Source organism: Passer montanus, unplaced genomic scaffold, assembly GCF_014805655.1.
Source record: "Passer montanus isolate IOZ18808 unplaced genomic scaffold, ASM1480565v1 scaffold160, whole genome shotgun sequence".
NCBI lineage: Eukaryota > Metazoa > Chordata > Aves > Passeriformes > Passeridae > Passer > Passer montanus.
The window spans coordinates 486804-505787 of NW_024363161.1; the positions used below are offsets into that span (position 1 = coordinate 486804).

The 18984-nt window shown below is 55.5% G+C and overlaps 2 protein-coding genes across 3 annotated transcripts; both read left to right on the top strand.

The window, feature by feature from the left end:
* Positions 1 to 50: 50 nt before the first annotated feature.
* ALDH4A1 (aldehyde dehydrogenase 4 family member A1) lies at positions 51 to 17684 on the top strand. Its single transcript, XM_039703160.1, has 14 exons — positions 51 to 192; positions 1446 to 1539; positions 1803 to 1895; positions 1985 to 2032; positions 2326 to 2481; positions 3055 to 3061; positions 5729 to 5933; positions 7278 to 7351; positions 9754 to 9950; positions 10263 to 10310; positions 11156 to 11308; positions 15221 to 15342; positions 16099 to 16217; positions 17347 to 17684. The coding sequence occupies exons 1-14, from the start codon at positions 158 to 160 to the stop codon at positions 17457 to 17459; spliced, it is 1464 nt and encodes a 487-aa protein (XP_039559094.1). The 5' UTR covers positions 51 to 157; the 3' UTR covers positions 17460 to 17684.
* Positions 8447 to 9011, top strand: LOC120499422 (polyamine-transporting ATPase 13A2-like). Of its 2 annotated transcripts, XM_039703153.1 has the most exons (3): positions 8447 to 8596; positions 8689 to 8785; positions 8908 to 8990. In XM_039703153.1, the coding sequence occupies exons 1-3, from the start codon at positions 8457 to 8459 to the stop codon at positions 8962 to 8964; spliced, it is 294 nt and encodes a 97-aa protein (XP_039559087.1). In that variant the 5' UTR covers positions 8447 to 8456; the 3' UTR covers positions 8965 to 8990. The 2 variants fall into 2 exon arrangements, with proteins under 2 accessions (XP_039559087.1, XP_039559086.1); XM_039703152.1 differs by having other exon boundaries at positions 8689 to 9011.
* Positions 17685 to 18984: the final 1300 nt, after the last annotated feature.

The following is an 18984-nucleotide window of genomic DNA, read 5'->3' on the forward strand; positions in this document are numbered from 1 at the left end:
ACAGCGCGCGACGGGCGCGGGGCCGCTTCTCCGGACCGCCGCCCCCGGTGGTTCATTAATTTATTAATTAATCGATGGTTGTGTCTCCTCCCCGCCCCGCCTCCCCCCCGCGCGGTGGGTGGTGGCGGCCGCGGGACGGGAGCGCGGCGGGGCCGGGATGTGGCGGCGGCTGCGGGCGCTGAGGGACTGCGGGTGAGCGCGGGCTCCTTCCCTTCCCTTCCCTTCCCTTCCCTTCCCTTCCCTTCCCTTCTTCCCGCACCGTCCCCACGCGTGGGGCGGACTCGGGCTCCGCTCGCTGCCGCTCCTGCCATCGCCGGGAACCGTCCCGCTGCCAGCCCAGGCACTGCCAGCCCTCAGCTCCGCTTGTTCTCCCCTCTTTCCTCCTTTTCCTGCACTTGTTTCCCTCGCTTTTCCCCTTTGTTTTCTCCTTTCCCACCCGTCTTTACCCGTTTTCCACAGTTTACCCCTTGTTTTTACCTGTTTTCCGCTGCTTTCTCCTGGATTTCCTCCTTTACCCCCTTGCTTTCCTCCCTTTCTCCCTTGTCTTCTTTTCTCTTTTTTTCTCCCCCTTTTCCCTTCATTTTCCCCCCTTTTCCCTTAATTTTTCCCCCCTTTTCCCTTCATTTCCCCCCTTTTCCCTTCATTTCCCCCTTTTCCCTCTCGTTTTCCCCCTTCTCCGCTCGTTTTCCCCTCCTTTTTCTCCCATTTCCCGTTTTTCGGGCACGATCGCTGAGCTGCACAGTGTAACCCTCTCGTGGGGCTGGGCACTGCCAGCTCCGGCTGACCCCGGGGCGGTTCAGTGCCCGCCCGGCCTCTGCCCGCTGGACTTTGCCAGGAGCCGGGATGTTGGAGCAGCCCGGGTCGATCGTTCCTAAAAATCGATCCTGTGCCTCGTTCCTTAAAAATTCATCCTGTGCCTCCTTCCTTAAAAATCGATCCTGTGCCTCCTTCCTAAAAATCGATCCTGTGCCTCCTTCCTAAAAATCGATCCTGTGCCTCCTTCCTAAAAATCGATCCTGTGCCTCCTTCCTAAAAATCGATCCTGTGCCTCCTTCCTTAAAAATGCCTGTCCCAGCGCTTTTTGCTGAGCGAGAGAAGGGCTGGTGGGCTGGGGGCGAGAGCCTGGCTCGGATCCCGGCTCTGGCATCCCCATCCAGGAGGGATGGAGCAGGGGCTGGTTGTGGGGGGCAGCCCGGGACCGAAGTGTCCCCCGGCACTGAGGTGTCCCCAGGGATCGAGGTGTCCCCCGGCACTGAGTGTCCCCAGCACTGAAGTGTTCCCTGGGATCGAGATGTTCCTGGGACCGAGGTGTCCCCAGGATGGAGGCATCCCCAGAGACCGAGGTGTCCCCTGGCACCGAGGTGTCCCGGGGCTGAGCTGTCCTCCGGTGCTGGGGAAGGAGGGAACGGCAGAATTCCAGCGTTCCTGTCCCGCCCCTGCCGCAGGCGGAGATGGCAGCACCGCGCGGCCATCCAGGTGACCAACGAGCCCATCCTGGAGTTCAAGCCGGGGAGCCCCGAGCGAGCGGCGCTCCAGAAGGTACCAGTGCCAGGATTTGGGGGTTTCTGGGGCTGGGAGGGCCCTGGGCTGTGCTGCAGGTGCTGCAGGGCAGCCCCGGGCTCTCCCTGGTGTGACAACCCCATCCTGCCCAGCTCCTGCTCCTTCCCTGTGGGCACAGCCGTGCCTCCTGTGGGCAGCCCATGCCCGGAGCCTGTTCCCAGTTCCCTCTGCCCGTGGGAAGGGGGATGGAGGGCAGCTGGAGCGGGTGGGAGCTGCTCCCACCACGTTCTCCTCTCTGCCAGGCCCTCGCTGACCTGAAGGGCAAGACCGAGGAGATCCCGTGTGTCATCGGGGGGGAGGAGGTGTGGACCCCCACGGTGAGGTACCAGCTCTCGGTGAGTCTGGGGGTTCTCATTTAATGAGGGGGGTCCCTGCAGGAGGGTCCTGGGGCTGGTTCCTACAGAGCCTCTTCTTCTCTTCCCAGCCCTTTAACCATGCTCACAAGGTGGCCAAGTACTGCTATGCCAACAAGGTGAGTGCACCTCTCTGTCCCCCCTCTTCCTGGCTGGTTTTTTTTTGGGGAAGCAGCAGCACTTGGCCTTGGTTTAGCAAGTGGAATGAATTTTGTGAGCAGGGAGGCTCCAGGAGCCTTTCCAAGCCCCAGGGATCCTGGAACAAACCCACCAGGAGCTGCAGACTCGGGGTTGTGATGGCACCAGTGGTCTGTGCCTGGGGTGGGTGACCCTCACTTTTCCTGGCGACCTGGTGGTGGGGAGGAACCTGGAGAGGCTCCTCCTTGCTGCCTTTCCCCCTTTGCCTCCACAGGAGCTCATTAACAAGGCCATTAACGCTGCCCTGGCAGCCAGGAAGGAATGGGACCTGAAGCCTGTGCAGGACCGGGCCCAGATCTTCCTGAAGGCAGCTGACATGCTGAGCGGCCCGCGGCGAGCTGAAGTGCTGGCCAAGACCATGGTCGGGCAGGTAGGGGTCTTTGAACAGCAGGTGTGTGCTGGGGAGGGCAGGAGCCTCCCCTGAAATGGAAAATGTAAACCCTCTCCCTCTGAGTCATTGTAATTTTGAAATTAAAAGGCTCTCAGGCAAAGATATGGGAACGGGAATAACAGTTCTTTACTAGGAAGAAAAAAAAACTAAATAACAATGTAATTTAGCAGAGATAAAGAAAACTGCCCAAAGAACAGAATATCCCGAATATCCCTCAGACCTCCCAGGGATGGGAGAGGGAGCTGGGAACGCTCCCAGCTCATCCCTATGTCTTAGGCTGGAAAGGGGGGTGTGTGTTCTGTTCCTGTCTGTGGAGCAGTTCTCTTCTGTTAACTGGGCAGTTTTCTGTGGGTTTTTGCCCCACCTCTAACAGATTGCAATAGAATACACACCCCCATTTCCAGCCTCAGACAGGGGTGCTGAAGAAGCTGGCTGAGCAGGAGGAGCAGGGCAGGAGGGGCTGCCTGGGTGGTTTTTGGCAGTGGGAATGGCTGGAGGTGCTCTGTGAGGGGATCCAGGCTGATCCTCACTCCTTGCTGCTCCTGGGAGCAGGATCAGCGTGAGGCCATGCAGGAGGCCCCATCCTTGGGAACTGAGCTCGGGAGGGGCAGCCACAGCCAGCACTGCATTCCCCCCTGCACCACGGCTGCATCCCCCCAGGGGCACGGGGATGGGACAGGGGGGCAGGGCATGGGGACAAGGGGACAGGACAGGGAGACAGGACAGGACAGGGAGATGGGACAGGGCAAGGGGACAGGACAGTCCCAGGAAAGGTTGGGAGAGGGATGCCAGCCCTCAGGTTCAGCTGGGCTGGGGTGGGCGAGGAGGGAGCTGAGCCCCCCTGGGGCTGTTCCACAGACTCACCCAGGGCCTGTTGGACCCCTTGACCCAATCAGCATTTAGGCTTTAATCAAACACCCCAGTGTCTGGATTTCCAGTGTGATGGGGGAAGTGCTGGAAAAGCACAAACTGCCCAAACCTGCCCTTCTGGGGTTTTTGTTCTGAAGCAAGGTGTCTTTTCCTTCCCAGGCTGGGTTTGGGATCTGGGAATTAACACAGCAGGGTTTGATTTCCTACCTGGGCTCGGGGTGCTGTCGGGACATGAAAGTGTAACCAGTTTGTAGCTGCTCAAATTCCTCTGGGATGACACTGTCTGGGTGCAGTGGGTGTGTGAGGGCCAAGGAAGGCAAGGGCAGGCCATGGCTCTGCCATTTAGCACCAAACTGGCAGACAGGAGAGCCCAGAAGGTCTGAAAAAATAACATTTGAAAAAAGTATTGGTAAAAAGCATTTCTGCACATTCCCATTTGTGTCCCAGCCCATGGAGCACAGGAGTTCCTGCTTCTGCAGGGTGGATTTTGGGGAGAGACTATGATAACCTGGTGGATTTGGGCCAGGAATAATTAATTTGCTGTTGTACTGAGAAAGAAGAAAAACCAACAATTTGTCCTCAGCTCTTTGCTAATCAGGCTCAGATTTCCTGCTGGCCCCAGAGAGGCTGGGGAGCTTTTAATTTGGGAATGTCACATTTAAAGCCATATTTGAGTGAAGCATTTGAACCTGTCACTAGGGCAGGAGTGGAGGGGACAAGGAGAGGGGGAAGCCACCATGGAGCTGGGAAGATTTGTGGGGAGAGAGGTCCCCAGGATCTGAGGGACACCCTTGGGTGTGGGATGTGGGCTGAGCTCATCCCAGAGCGGGTGAGCCCTGCTGGGACGGGACAAACCCCTGCTGGCAGCTCTGAGTGACAGCTGGGGACATCCCGTGGCTGCCCCAGCTCCCCTGCTCGATGTGGAGTGAATTCCCCCCGGGATGCTGCAGGGGGATGGGATCCCTGCCCTGGGCTGGGAGCAGGAGGCAGCAGGACATCAGCAGGAGCCTTGGAAAGCTCAGCAGCAGGGGGCACCTGGAATTAAAGTCAGGAGAAAACACTGCTTAGTAGGGAATGTTAATTAGAGCCCCATTAAAAACTGCTGCTTAACAGGGGAATGTTAATTAGAGCCCCAGAGTTTCTGTCACCACGGGGGTTAGACACTGGAGAGGTGCATGCAGTCTGTCCTGGGAACTGGGAACGGGATTTCCTCGGGATCAGAGCAGTCCAGGCTGTGGGAACGCTGTGCCCAGCCTGGCCTGGATTCCCAGCTTTCTGCAGGGCTCTGTCAGTGTTTGCAGCGGAGGATTGGAGGGGCCCAGGGAGGAGCTGTGCCCAGGGGGAGCTTTCCCTGCACAGCAAATCCCTGGAAAGCAGGAGACAGGAGTCCAGAACTGCCTGTCCAGGGCTGTGACCCCTGCAGGGGAGGCCGAGCCGTGTGACAGGGACACGGGGCAGTCACAGGGAGCCGTGGGGCCCAGGGTGGGGTGGCACAGGGCCAAGGGTGGCACCAGTGCAGTTCTCCAGTCCCTCGTGCTGTTTGTGCCTGGTTAATCCAGCTGGAGGTTTGGTTTCGCTGCCCTGCTGCCCTGCCCAGGGCTGGTGGCAGTGCTGGTGACACTGGGAGCACATTCCTGTGTCCTGAGGCAGGAACCAGGGCCGTGGTGCCAGCTCCTCTTGGGGAAGGCAGAGCTCAGCCCTGGAAGGGAGGGTGGCAAGGCTGGCACAGCTGCTGGTGAGAGAAAAGGGGGGATTTGTGCTGAGCAGGGCACACCAGTCCTGCCCAAGCAGTGCTGGGTGAAGGTGGTGCTGCCTTTTTCCCAACCTGGAAGTGAAACTCGGGATAATTTTAGTAAGGAGGCAATACAAGAGCAGATCTTTATTTGGAAGCCTTCAGGGACAGTTATGGAAAGATGTCCACAAAAGCCCACCCCTACAGGGATGAGGACATTTTTGCAGGTTTTACGAAATCAGCATAACTGATAAAAAGCACCAGCTGGGAGGACAAGTGGTGATGCAGTCCCCCCTGGTCTGGAGTGCCCCCTCAGCACTGGCTGTGCTCTGTCCATGAAATATCCCAGAGTTGTTCTCACCTTTGGTTCCCAGGAAGAACCGAGACAGCACTGGGGCCTCATTCCCCCTGGGGCTTGGAGCTCTGGAATTTTTGTCCTTCTGCCTCAGGAAAGGCCATGGAAAAGTACTGGGAAGTGTAGTCACTAATACAACAGAGCTACACATATGTGTGTGGAGAATATATGGAATAATAGGGAACACAGGAAAGAAATAAAGGCTGCGTGTCCCCGCGAGCTGCCACCGCTGTGGGACAATTCTCCAGGAATTCCGACTGGCTGCTGAGGTGTTCTGTGCCCGCAGGGGAACGTGGTGCTGTGGAAGCCCAGTGACACGGCCCTGCTCTCCAGCTACGCCGTCTACAAGATCCTGCTGGAGGCGGGGCTGCCCCCCAACGTGGTGCAGTTCGTGCCCTCCGACGGCCCCGAGTTTGGGGACACTGTCACCAGCTCCGAGCACTTCTGTGGCCTCAACTTCACCGGCAGCGTGCCGTAGGCTGGGGACAGGGGACAGGGGAGGGCAGGGAGGGGCTGGGACGGGGCACAGGGAGGGGCAGGGGGCTCCTGGGCGCTGGGAAGGGCTGCTGCAGCTGGCAGGACGTGGTTGCACGGTGACATCGAAATAGGGGGTTAAAAGTGGTGACAAAAAGGGGCTGAGCCGGGTTTGGGTGCTGGGGGGGCAGTGGTTTTAGCTCTGGGGCTGAGCTCGGGGCACAGGAACAGCCAGAGTGGCAGTGACACTCCCAGGGGTGCTGTGGGTGGGTTTGCCCCCCAGGTGGGTTTGATTTTCCCCCCAGGTGGGTTTGGTGTGCCCCTGGGTGGGTTTGCACCCTGGTGGGTTTGTTTTGCCCCCTGGGCTCTGGCTGTGTCCCAGGGGGTGTCAGAGGTGCTGAGGGGTCCCTGCAGGGGCTGTCAGACCCCGGGACCCCTCCCCAGGCCAGGCCACGCTCGGGTGAGCAGGGGCTGCCCAGGTGGGGAGCTCGCAGCTTGAGCTGGTGGCTGAGCCTCCTGCTGCGAGGCCATTTCCATTTTTATTGTTTTCCAGCCCAGGGCTTTGTCACAGCGAGGCCTGAAGGGGCAGGGGGGAAAGGGGAGGAACAGAAACTTCTGGATGCTCACTCCATGCTTTTCCCTGCAACAGTTTATTTTTAAAGCCATGGAGCTGCTGTGGGGCCTTTGTTTAATACCTGTGCTCCCAGTCCCACTTCCCTGTGCAGACTATCCCTTTCTTGGGGGGGCTTTCTCACAGGGTATTCCTTTTTTTGAAAGGTTTCCCATGAGGATGTCCCTTTTTTGGGGGGCTTTCCCCTAAGGGCATTCTTTTTTGGGTGATTTCCCATCAAGGCATCCCTTTTTTTGGGGGGTGTGGGGGGGGTTCCCATCTTTCTTTTTTATGGAGTTTCCCATCAGAGCATTCCTTTTTTGGAGGGTTTCCCATCAGGGCATCCCTCTTTTTGGGGGATTTCCCATCCCTCTTTTTGAGTGATTTCCCATCCTATTTTTGGAAGGTTTCCCATGAGAGCATCCTTTTTTTTTTAGGGGATTTCCCATCAGGGCATCCCTCTTTTTGGGGGATTTCCCATCCCTCTTTTTGAGTGATTTCCCTTTCTATTTTTGGAAGGTTTCCCATGAGAGCATCCTTTTTTTTTTAGGGGATTTCCCATCAGGGCATCCCTCTTTTAGGGGGATTTCCCATCCCTTTTTGGAGGGTTTCCCATCAGAGCATCCCTTTTTGGGGGGATTTCCCATCTTTTTTAGGGATTTTGCACAGGTGCCATCACCCCTGTCCCTCTCCCTGTGTGCAGAGCCTTGAGCAGCTCCTCCCTCCCGTTCCAGGACCTTCAGGAGGCTCTGGAAGCAGGTCTCGGATAACCTGGAGCGCTACCGCAACTTCCCGCGCCTGGCCGGAGGTACCGACCCCCCCGGCCCTTTTTGGGGGTTCAGGGGGCAGCTCCTCCTCTGCCTGGGGAGGAGAGGGGCAGCATTCCCATCCCTGAGGGCAGAGGTGCAGGAGATCCCTGGATACTCAGCGCTGTGGGGGTGGGGTTTTAGGGTGGAGCTGGTGCTTGGCTGGGAGGTGCTGGTTGGGGTCCCAAAGTTTGGGAACTGAGGTTGGTCCCTTTCCATGGGTTTTATCCTGGGGTCACGGCTCTCCCGGTCCTGATGCCTTTTGGGGCTGCCTAAAACCAGAGCCAGACAAAATTACAGGAATAAAAAAAGGTGTAGTTATTGAAGGGCCCTCAGGTACATCTCGGGCAGAGGCTGCACCCAAAAATGGAGCACAGCTCATGGGTTTTCACACTTTTATAACTTTGGTCCATTTGCATACTGGGGGTCAATCCTCCAATTACAGCTTCAGCTAATGAAGTCATTTACCCCAAGTTTGCTCCCCCAACTCCCCTTTGTTTGGGCCCTGAGGCAGTGAGGTGTCCTTGATTGCCAGGCCTGGAGAGGAATTGCTGTGTCTGCCCAAAACGGGAGAACAGCAGCTGCCACTGCGTGTGGAGCTCAGAGTTCTGCACTAAAGAACTGCAGGGTCACAAATCCATGGGAAATATAAAATATATTTTATATATAACAATATTATATCATATAGTAATATATTTCTATATATTATATATTATAAATTATAAACTATATTATAAACTATTATAAACTATATTATATATTATAAATTAATATTAATATATTTATTACATTATATATTAACATAATTTTATATATATAAAATATATACGTGTGTATATATGTTTGTATATATATTTTTATATATTTATATAGATCATTATATATATAAACATTATATATTTATATAGATCATTATATATAAACATTATTTATTTATATATATAATTATATATAAACATTATATATTTTATATATATATAAATTATATATAAACATTATATATATATAAAATTATATATCTCCCTTTCCCATTCCCTGAGGAATGTGAGCTCCCTTTCCCATTCCCTGAGGAATGTGAGCTCCCTTTCCCGCAGCTACTGCGTGGGGATGTGCGGGGACGGTGCCAACGACTGCGGGGCGCTGCGGGCGGCCGACGTCGGCATCTCCCTGTCCGAGGCCGAGGCGTCGGTGGCCTCGCCCTTCACCTCCCGTGTGGCCACCATCGAGTGCGTGCCCAGGGTCATCCGGTGAGCGGGGGAATCCCGGGAGTGCGGGGGAATCCCGGGAGTGCCGCAGATCCCTCCCGGTGACACTGTGTCCCCCCTGTGTCCCCCCCCAGGGAGGGCCGGTGCTCCTTGGTCACCTCCTTCGGGGTCTTCAAGTACATGGCCCTGTACAGCCTGGTCCAGTTCGTGTCCGTGCTCCTGCTCTACACTGTGAGTCCCACCCCAAATCCTGCTTTCTTCAGAATTCCTGGGGCACCGATGCCTTATGGGGCTGCATAAAAATAGAGGCCAGGCCAAAGTAAGGGAATAAAAAGTGGTTGTATTTACTGAAGGGCCTTCAGGTACATCTCAGGCAGACAAAGCCCCCCAGGTGCTGCACCCAGAAATGAACTGCAGGTCATGGGTTTTCACACTTATATAACTTTGATCCATTTGCATATTGGGGGTCAATCCTCCAATTACAGCTTCAGGTAATGAAGTCATTTACCCCAAGTTTGCTCCCCCAGCTCCCTTTTGTTTAATCTCTCGGGCCCTGAGGCAGTGAGGTGTCCTTGATTGCCAGGCCTGGAGAGGAATTGCTGTGTCTGCCCAAAACGGGAGAACAGCAGCTGCCACTGCGTGTGGAGCTCAGAGTTCTGCACTAAAGAACTGCAGGATCACAAATCCATGGAAAATATAAAATATATTTTATATATAATATAACAATATTATATCATATAGTAATATATTTATATATATTATATATTATAAATTATAAACTATATTATAAACTATATAATAAACTATTATAAACTATATTCTATATTATAAATTAATATTAATATATTTATTACATTACATATTAACATAATTTTATATATATAAAATATATACGTGTGTATATATGTTTGTATATATATATTTATATATTTATATAGATTATTATATATATAAACATTATATATTTATATAGATCATTATATATAAACATTATTTATTTATATATATAATTATATATAAACATTATATATTTTATATATATATAAATTATATATAAACATTATATATATATAAAATTATATATAAACACATATATAGACATCAGCTCCCCTGTAAGCCCCCCGGGCGGGGGAGCCCCCGGCCCCTCGTGGGAGCTGCCCCGCCTCGGCAGCTCCTGCCGTGCCCTTTCCCGTTCGCAGAGTGCGGAGGGAAGAACTTCCACGTGGTGCACAGCTCTGCGGACGTGGGCAGCGCCGTGAACGGGACCCTGCGCTCGGCCTTCGAGTTCGGCGGGCAGAAATGCTCCGCCTGCTCCCGGCTCTACGCGCCCGCCTCGCTGTGGCCCCACATCAAAGAGAAGCTGCTGGAGGAGCACGGGAAGATCAAAGTGGGAGATGTGAGCCGAGCTGCCGGGCTGCTGAAGGGCTTTGCGGCTCAGCGGGAGGCTGATGGGATTAGGGGCTGCGGGAACCGGCTGCTAATTCCCATTGAAGCGAGCTTTTCATGCCCGCCCGCTCCCCCACCGCCCCGCAGCTCCCGGCCCTGATTGGAAATTAACTTGTAGCGGCTCTGCAGGGAGGGCTCTGCCCGAGAGCCGCGGCTCCCGGGACACGGGCAAGGGTTTGGGGGGACGTGCACCTGCCCCTGCTCCTGAGGCATCTCTGGGGTGCAGGGCGTGCTCTCATCCCCCCCTTTCTGCCTCCCGCAGCCCACCCAGGACTTTGGGACCTTCTTCTCGGCCGTGATCGATGACAAGGTGAGCCCAGAGCAGCCCAGGCTGGGTTTGCTGCTCAGGTGGGGACAGGGATCCAGGTGAGCCCAGAGGAGCCCAGGCTGGGTTTGCTGCAGAAATGGGGACAGGGATCCAGGTGAGCCCAGAGGAGCCCAGGCTGGGTTTGCTGCAGAAATGGGGACAGGGATCCAGGTGAGCCCGGAGCAGCCCAGGCTGGGTTTGCTGCTCAGGTGGACAAGGATCAGGTGGAGCTGTCTGGCAGCTGAGCATTGTGTGCCCTGCTTGTGAAAATTTGGGAATTTCCCCCAGAAATCATCCTGGCCATGAGGGTTTTTTGTGCATCCCCTGCTCCCCCTCCTTCTGAGCCAGGAGGGCACCGAGAGCAGCATGTCCTGAGACAAACCCTTCCTTAAACACCCAAACCTCCTTTCAGACCCTTAAACCTCCTTTTAAACCTCCAAACCTCCTTCCAGACCCCCAAACCCCCTTCCACACCCCCAAGTGTCCTTTTAAACCCCCAAACTTCCTTCCAGACCCCCAAACCCCCTCATTCCCTGTCATCCCAGACCCCCTTTCAGACCCTCAAACCCACTATTTTCCTGTCACTCCCACCCCAAAACCCCCTTCCAGACCCCCAAACCCCCTTCCACACCTCCAAATGCCCTTTTAAACCCCCAAACCTCCTTGCAGACCCCCAAACCCCCTCTTTTCTTGTCATCCCTGACCCAAACCCCTCCTTTTAAAACCCTAAACGCCCCTTCCCAGACCACCAGCCCCTCTCATTTCCTGTCACTCCTAACCCAAACCCCCTTCCAGACCCCAAGCCCCCTTTTGAACCCCAGCTTCATTTCCTGTCCCCGTGTCCCCAGTCCTTTGCCAGGATCAGGGGCTGGCTGCAGCACGCCCGCAGCTCCCCGAACCTGACGGTGCTGGCGGGCGGCGGCTGCGACGACAGCGTGGGCTACTTCGTGGAGCCCTGCATCGTGGAGAGCAGGGACCCCCGGGACCCCATCATGAGAGAGGTGGGAGCCCCCCTAAACCCTGTGGGACCCTGCCCCAAACCCTGCAGGGACCCCCGGGACCCCATCATGAGAGAGGTGGGAGCCCCCCTAAACCCTGTGGGACCCCACCCCAAACCCCTGTGGGACCCCCGGGACCCCATCATGAGAGAGGTGGGAGCCCCCCTAAACCCTGTGGGACCCCACCCCAAACCCTGTGGGACCCCCGGGACCCCATCATGAGAGAGGTGGGACCCCCCCCAAACCCCTGTGGGACCCCACCCCAAACCCTGTGGGACCCCATCATGAGAGAGGTGGGACCCCCCCCAAACCCCTGTGGGACCCCCTGCAACCCCATGATGAGAGAGGTGGGTGGGCACCCCAAACCCCTGCAGGGACCCCCGGGACCCCACCCCAAATCCCTGCAGGGATCCCCGGGACCCATCATGAGAGAGGTGGGTGGGACCCCAGACCCCTGCAGGGACCCCTGGGACCCCACCACCCCACCCCAAATCCCTACAGGGACCCCCGGGACCCATCATGAGAGAGGTGGGTGGGACCCCAGACCCCTGCAGGGACCCCTGGGACCCCACCCCAAATTCCTGTGGGACCTCATCTCAAATCCCTGTGGGACACCCTGCGACCCCATCCTGAATCCTTGTGGGACCCCATCCCAAATCCCTGTGGGGCAACCTGGGACCCCACCCCAGATCCCTGCAGGGATTCCTGGGACCCCATCCCAAATCCCTGTGGGACCCCACCTCAAATCCCTGTGGGGACCCCATAATGAGTGAGGTGGGGGATCCCACCCCAAATCTCTGTGGGACCCCTGGGACCCCATCATGAGGGAGATGGGGGATCCCATCCCAAATCTCTGTGGGATCCCACCCCAAATCCCTGTGGGATCCCATCCCAAATCCTTTTGGGAACCCCATCATGAGGGAGCTGTGGTTCCCACCCCAAATCCCAGCTCTGGGGGGGTTCCCACAGGAATGGGTTCCTGCCCTGGGATCGGGTTCTTTGGGGTGGGGCTGCACCCGCTGGTTCCTGGGCTGATCCCGGCTTTGGGCTGAGATTTTGGGGCTGCTCTGGGAGAGTTTGGGGTTGATCCTCACGGGGTGTGTAGTTTTTTGGGCTCTCAGAAGATTTTTGGGCTGATCCTCATGGTCTGTGCTGGTTTTGGGGCTCACAGGAGATTTCTGGGCTGATTGTGATGGATTTTGATGTTTTTGGGGCTCATCCTCCTGGTTTGTGGGGTTCATTGGGCTCACAGGACATTTTTGGGCTGGTCATGACAGGTTTTTATATTTTTGGGGCCGATCCTCCCGGTGTGTGGGGTTCTTTGGGCTCACTGGAATTTTTTGGGACCATCCTCACTCTGTGTGTTGCTTTTTGGGCTCACAGAAGGTTTTGGGGCCAATCCTGACAGGGTGTGTTGGTTTTTGGGGTCGATCCTCATGGGATTTGCCCCATGGGATGTTTATTTGCACTGCACAGGAGATGTTGGGCCTGCTCCTCATTGTTTTTTGGGCTCCCAGGGGATTTTGGGGCCAGTCCTCACAGGTTTTGTTATTTTTTGGGGCTGATCCTCATGGTTTGTGGCATTCTTTGGGTTCACAGGCAGTTTTTGGGGCAATCCTGATGGGGTGTGTTGGTTTTGGGGCTGATCCTCGTGGGATGTGTTGTTCTTTGGGCTGCACAGGAGATTTTTGGGCTGTAAGGGAAATTTTGGGGCCGACCCTCATGGGGTGTGCTGTTCTTTGGGGTGATCCTGACTGTGTGTGATGGTTTTTGGGGCTGATCCTCCTTGTTTGTGTTCTTTGGGCTCACAGGTGATTTTGGGGCTGATCCTGATGGGGGATGTGGGTTTTTTTGGGCTGATCCTGATGCTTTGTGGTATTTTCTGCATTCCCAGGAGATTTTGGGGCCAATCCTGATGGTTTGTATGGGTTTTTTGGGGCTGATCCCGATGGTTTTTGGTACTTTCTAGTCTCCAGGAGATTTTTGGCCCGATTCTGCCAGGGTGTGTAGGTTTTGGGTCTGATCCTGATGGGGTCTGTGGGGTTTTCTTGGGATGATCCTGATGGTTTTTATGGGTTTTGGGGGCAGATCCTGATGCTTTGTGGTATTTTCTGCATTCCCAAGAGATTTTGGGGCAAATCCTGATGGTTTGTATGGGGTTTTTTGGGTCAATCCTGACAGTTTGTGTCATTCTTTGGGCTCCAGATTTTGGGGCCGATCCTGATGATTTTTTGGGGCCAATCCTGACGGGGTATGTGGCATTTTGGGGTTGATCCTGATGGTTTGTGTGGGTTTTTTGGGGCTAATCCTGATGGTTTTTGGTATTTCTAGGCTCCAGGAGATTTTTGGCCCGATGCTGACAGGGCGTGTAGGTTTTGGGGCTAATCCTGATGGTTTTTATGGTTTTTGGGGCTGATCCTGATGGTCTGTGGTACTTCCTGCATTCCCAGGAATTTTTTGGGCCCATCCTGATGGTTTGTTTGGGTTTTTTGGGGCTGATCCTGATGGTTTTTGGTATTTTCTTCATCCCCAGGAGATTTTGGGGCCAATCCTGATGGTCTGTATGGTTTTTTGGGGCTGATCCTGATGGTTTGTAGTGTTTCCTGCATTCCCCAGAGGTTTTCAGGCCAATCCTGACAGTGTGTTTGGGTTTTTGGGGCTAATCCTCATGGTTTGTGTTGTTCTTTGGGCTTCCACGAGATTTTCAGGCCAATCCTGATGGTTTGTATGGGGTTTTTTTGGTCAATCCTGACAGTTTGTGTCATCCTTTGGGCTCCAGGAGGTTTTTAGAGCCAATCCTGATGGGGTGTGATGGTTTTTGGGGCCAATCCTGACAGTTTGTGGGATTTTCTGAACTCCCAGGAAATTTCTGTGTTGATCCTTATGGAGTGTGTGGATTTTTGGGGCTGATCCTGATGGTTTGTGGTACTTTCTGGGCTCCAGGAGATTTTGGGGCCAATCCTGACAGTGTGTGGAGGTTTTTGGGGCCAGTCCTGATTTTTTTTATGGGTTTTTTGGGGTGGATTCTGACGGTTTTTGATACTTTCTGCATTCCCAGGAGATTTTGGGACCCATCCTGACAGTGTGTGTGGGTTTTGGGGCCCATCCTGGTGGAGTGTATGGGTTTTTTTGGGGTCAGTTGTGACAGTTTGTGGTGTTTCCTGCATTCCCAGGAGATTTTTGGGCCCATCCTGACAGTGTGTGGGTTGATCCTCACAGTTTGTGTCATTCTTTGGGCTCCAAGAGGTTTTTAGAGCCAATCCTGATGGTGTGTGGTGGTTTTTGGGGCCAATCCTGACAGTTTGTGGGATTTTCTGAACTCACAGGAAATTTTTGGGCTGATCCTTATGGAGTGTGTGGATTTTTGGGGCCAGTCCTCATGGTTTTTGGTGTTTCCTGCATTCCCAGGAGATTTCAGGCTCATCCTGATGGTCTGTATGGGTTTTTTTTGGGGCCAGTCCTCATGGTTTTTGGTGTTTCCTGCATTCCCAGGAGATTTTTGGGCCCATCCTGACAGTGTGTGTGGGTTTTGGGGCCAGTCCTGATGGTTTTTATTGGTTTTTTGGGGTGGATCCTGCTGGTTTTTGGTACTTTCTGCATTCCCAGGAGATTTTTGGGCCCATCCTGACAGTGTGTGGGTTTTCTGGGGCAAATCCTGGTGGTTTTTATGGGTTTTTTGGGGTGGATCCTGCTGGTTTTTGGTACTTTCTGCATTCCCAGGAGATTTCAGGCTCATCCTGATGGTCTGTATGGGTTTTTTGGGCCAGTCCTGACTGGTTTTGGTGCTTTCTGCATCCCCAGGAGGTTTTGGGGCCCATCCTGACAGGGTGTGTGGGTTTTGGGGCCCATCCTGATGGTTTGTCTGGGTTTTTTGGGGTCAGTCCTGACGGTCTCTGGTGTTCCCTGCCTGCCCAGGAGATCTTCGGGCCCATCCTGACGGTGTTCGTGTACCCCGAGGGTCGCTACCGGGACGTGCTGGAGCTCATCGACACCAGCACCCCCTACGGCCTCACGGGGGCGATCTTCGCCCAGGATAAGTGAGTCCCAAAACTCCCTAAAATTCCCCCAAAAAGCAGCTGGGGGTGCTTTTCCCATCGGGGCTGAGCCACGGATCTTCCTTCTTCCTCCCTTCCAAGAGCGTTCCCCACCGCGCTGGTGCTGCTTTTGCTGCCCCTCCTCTGAGGGAGGAAAGGGATGGTTTGGAAGTTTAGCTTTGTTCATTTTTTGGGGTTTCTTAGCCCAAAAAAGTGTTTTTTTCAGTGAGGAATTATCCCAAAGGAAGGTATGGAGCACGTGGGGGGTGATCCCCCAGCCCACTCAGCAGCAGGAGGGCAAAGAGTGGTGTGACCTCAGAGAGAATGACCCAAAATTGTCACAGAATTCTGGGCTGGTTTGGCCTGGAGGGACCTTAGAGCTGATCCAGGGCCACCCCTGGCAGGGCAGGGACACCTCCCACTGTCCCAGGCTGCTCCCAGGACCCTGCCAGGGATGGGGCAGCCACATTTCCATGGATAATGAGTGATAACGACCTTCATTTTATCACCATGAAATGCAAACAGAGAAAGGAGCTGGAAAAAAACCCAAAGCAGCAAAAATGCAGTGGCTGTGTGTGTGTGAAACCCCTGAGGCCTGGAACTGGGCATGAGGGGACCCAAACCCTTCTGGAGGGCTCACAGACCCCTCTGGAGGAGACCCAGGCTCCCCTGGAGGGGACCCGAGCCCCTCTTAGCCCAGTGTGGTGCTCTGCAGCCCCTGGGCAGTGCTCAGGCTGTCCCTGTGCTGTCCCTGCCCAGGGCTGTCATCGAGGAGTCCCTGAGGCTGCTGCGCCACGCCGCCGGCAACTTCTACATCAACGACAAATCCACGGGGGCCGTGGTGGCCCAGCAGCCCTTTGGGGGCTCCCGCATCTCAGGTGACACCAGGGCTGCTGGCCAGGCCCTGCCCAGCTCCCCTCTGTGTCCCTCCTGTGCCCCGTGTCCCTTGTCCTTCTGTCCTTCCATGTCATTCCTTGTCCCCATCCTTCTGTGTCCCTCCTGTCCCTCCAATCCTCCTTGTCCTTCCGTGTCCCTCCTGTGCTCTGTGTCCCTCCATGTCCTTCCTTGTCCCCATCCTTCTGTGTCTCTCCATGTCCCTTCTGTCCTCTGTGTCTCTCCTGTCCCTGCCATCCTCCATGTCCCTCCTGTCCCTCTTGTGCTCCATGTCCCTGTCCTGTGTCCCTCCCATCCCTCCATGTCCTTCCCGTCCTCCATATCCCTCTGTATCCCTTCTGTCCCTGTGCGTCCTCCTGTCCCTCCATGTCCCCATCCCCGTGTGTCCCTCCTGTCCCTCCTTGTCCCCATCCCTGCATGTCCTCCTCTCCTTCCCATCCCTCCTGTCCCGTGTCCCTCCTGTCCCCTGTGTCCCTCCTGTGCTCCTTGTCCCTCCATGTCCCTCCATGTCCCTCCATGTCCCTCCCATTCCCTGTGTCCTGTGTCCCTCTCATCTTCCATGTCCCTCTTGTCTCTCTGTGTCCCTCCTGTCCCCCTTGTTCCCTGTGTCCCTCTCATCCTTCTGTGTCCCTCCTGTGCCCATCCTCCGTGCCCCTCCATGTCCCCATCCTCTGTGTCAGTGTCCCTCCCATCCTTCTGTGTCCCTCTGTGTCCTTCCCATCTCTCCATGTCCCTCCCATTTCTCTGTATCCCTCCTGTGCTCTGTGCCCCTTGTTCTGTGTCCCTCCCATCCTACCATGTCCCGTGTCCCTCAGTGTCCCTCCCATCCCTCCATGTCCCTCCTGTACCCTATGTGTCCTGCCATGTCCCTCTGTGTCCCTCCTGTGCCCCATGTCCCTCCGTGTCCCCATTCTCCATGTCTCTCATGTTCCTCCATGTCCCCATCCCTCCTTGTCCCTCCTGTGCCCCTCCATGTCCCTCCTGTGCCCCGTGTCTCTCCATGTCCCCATCCTTCCATGTCCCTCCTGTGCCCCGTGTCTCTCCATGTCCTCCTGTCCCTCTGTGTCCCTGCCACCCTCGTGGTGTCAGCAGCCCTGCCTGCTGTCCCCACAGGCACCAATGACAAGCCTGGTGGTCCCCACTACCTGCTGCGCTGGACGTCCCCGCAGGCCATCAAGGAGACCCACGTGCCCCTGGGGGACTGGCGCTACGCCTACATGCAGTGACCCTGGGGACAGCCAGCCCGGGGACACTGCCACCCACAGCACTTACACTACTGACCCCTCACCCCCTCCCGGGAGTCATTTAAAAAAAAAGAAAAAAAAAAAAGCGTTGTTAAATGGTAAAGCTGGAGCTCCTCGTGGTGTCCTCAGTCGTGTGGCACTTGGGGACACGATGGTGAGTGTGGCAGTGGTTGGACTTGATGGCTTTAAAGGTCTTTTCCAACCTGAGTGATTCTGTGTGCGCATGCTTAATTAGGTCAGTCATTAATGAAGGGCTGGCTGCAGAGGCACAGCTGGACCCGGCTCCCTTTTCCTCCCGGCTCTCCCACCCCCAGAGGTTCCCTCTCCCCGGGGCTGGGATCTGTCCCTGTCCCCTGTACCAAGCCACGTCCCTCCCTGTCCCCAGCAGCCCAAATCCCGGGTGTGCAGGGCAGCCAGGCTGGTTCTGTCCCCTGGGCTGGGCTTTGTCCCCAGCCTGAGCCCCTCAGCGGGCTGGGCAGGAGCCTGGAGCCAGGAGAGGGGGGGCAGCTCTGGAGGGGGCAGCTCTGGAGGGGACAGCTCTGGAGGGGACAGCCCTGGTGCTGCCTGGGATGAGCCCCAGTGCCTTATCCCATTCCCAGCCCCATCCCAGCCCCCCTGGCTGTCCCAGCTGGCTGGGGCTGGGCCGGGGCAGCAGCAGCCCCCCCTTTGTGCCCTGGCTTTGCCTCTGGGGCCCAGGCCAGGCTGGCCCTGCTGCTGCCACCCCTGTGTGCCCTGGCAGGGCTGGGAGAGCTGCTGGGACCTGGGGCATCAGGGAATGTCCTGCTCCAGCTGCTGGGGGGACCCTCCTTGTCCCCCCTGTGAGGGGTAGGGGCTGTGGGAGCTTCAGGGGCTGTGGGAGCTGCAGGGGCTGTGGGAGCTGCAGGGGCTGTGGGAGCTGCAGGGGCTGTGGGAGCTGCAGGAGCTGCAGGGGCTGCAGCCCTCCCACCCTGGGAGCCGCTGTCCCACCCAAGCCCAGCCCCAGAGCTCTGCCAGCTGCCAAGACCAGGCCTTAAACCAGGAGTTAAAACTAAACCAGGCCTTAAACCAAGAGTTAAATCAAGCATTAAACCAGGAAATAAATCAGGCCTTAAACCAGGAAATAAAACAGGCCTTAAACCAGGAGATAAACCAGGTGTTAAGCCAGGACTTAAAATTAAACCAGGAGATAGACTAATAGAGAAACCAGGAGTTAAAATTAAACCAGGCCTTAAATGAGGAGTTAAACCAGGCCTGACCTGGGCTCTCCCCCAGGCAGGGCTCGGGGTGGGAGCTGCAGTGTGAACAGGAGAAGGGATCTGGAGCACACGGCCCTGCTCCTCCAGCTCAGCTCTAATCACTGATGGGTTTGTTTTAACCCCTAGGATTAATTACTGCTCAATTAACAGCGTTTGCAGGGCTGCAGCCCTGGCAGGTGAGCCCGGGGTGTGGGGGGCAGTGGTGGCACTGCCCTGTGCAGGGCAGGCAGGAGTGGCTGCAGCTCCTCTGCATCCTGGCTCAGCTGGAAAAA

Excerpts from the sequence above, each read along its gene's own strand:
- LOC120499422 (XM_039703152.1), top strand. The coding sequence starts at position 8,457 with ATGTGCGGGGACGGTGCCAACGACTGCGGGGCGCTGCGGGCGGCCGAC. Across the intron at positions 8,597-8,688 it reads TGCGTGCCCAGGGTCATCCG|GGAGGGCCGGTGCTCCTTGG; the intron begins GTGAGCGGGGGA and ends GTCCCCCCCCAG.
- ALDH4A1 (XM_039703160.1), top strand. The coding sequence starts at position 158 with ATGTGGCGGCGGCTGCGGGCGCTGAGGGACTGCGG. Across the intron at positions 2,033-2,325 it reads AGTACTGCTATGCCAACAAG|GAGCTCATTAACAAGGCCAT; the intron begins GTGAGTGCACCT and ends TTGCCTCCACAG. Across the intron at positions 7,352-9,753 it reads CTTCCCGCGCCTGGCCGGAG|AGTGCGGAGGGAAGAACTTC; the intron begins GTACCGACCCCC and ends TCCCGTTCGCAG.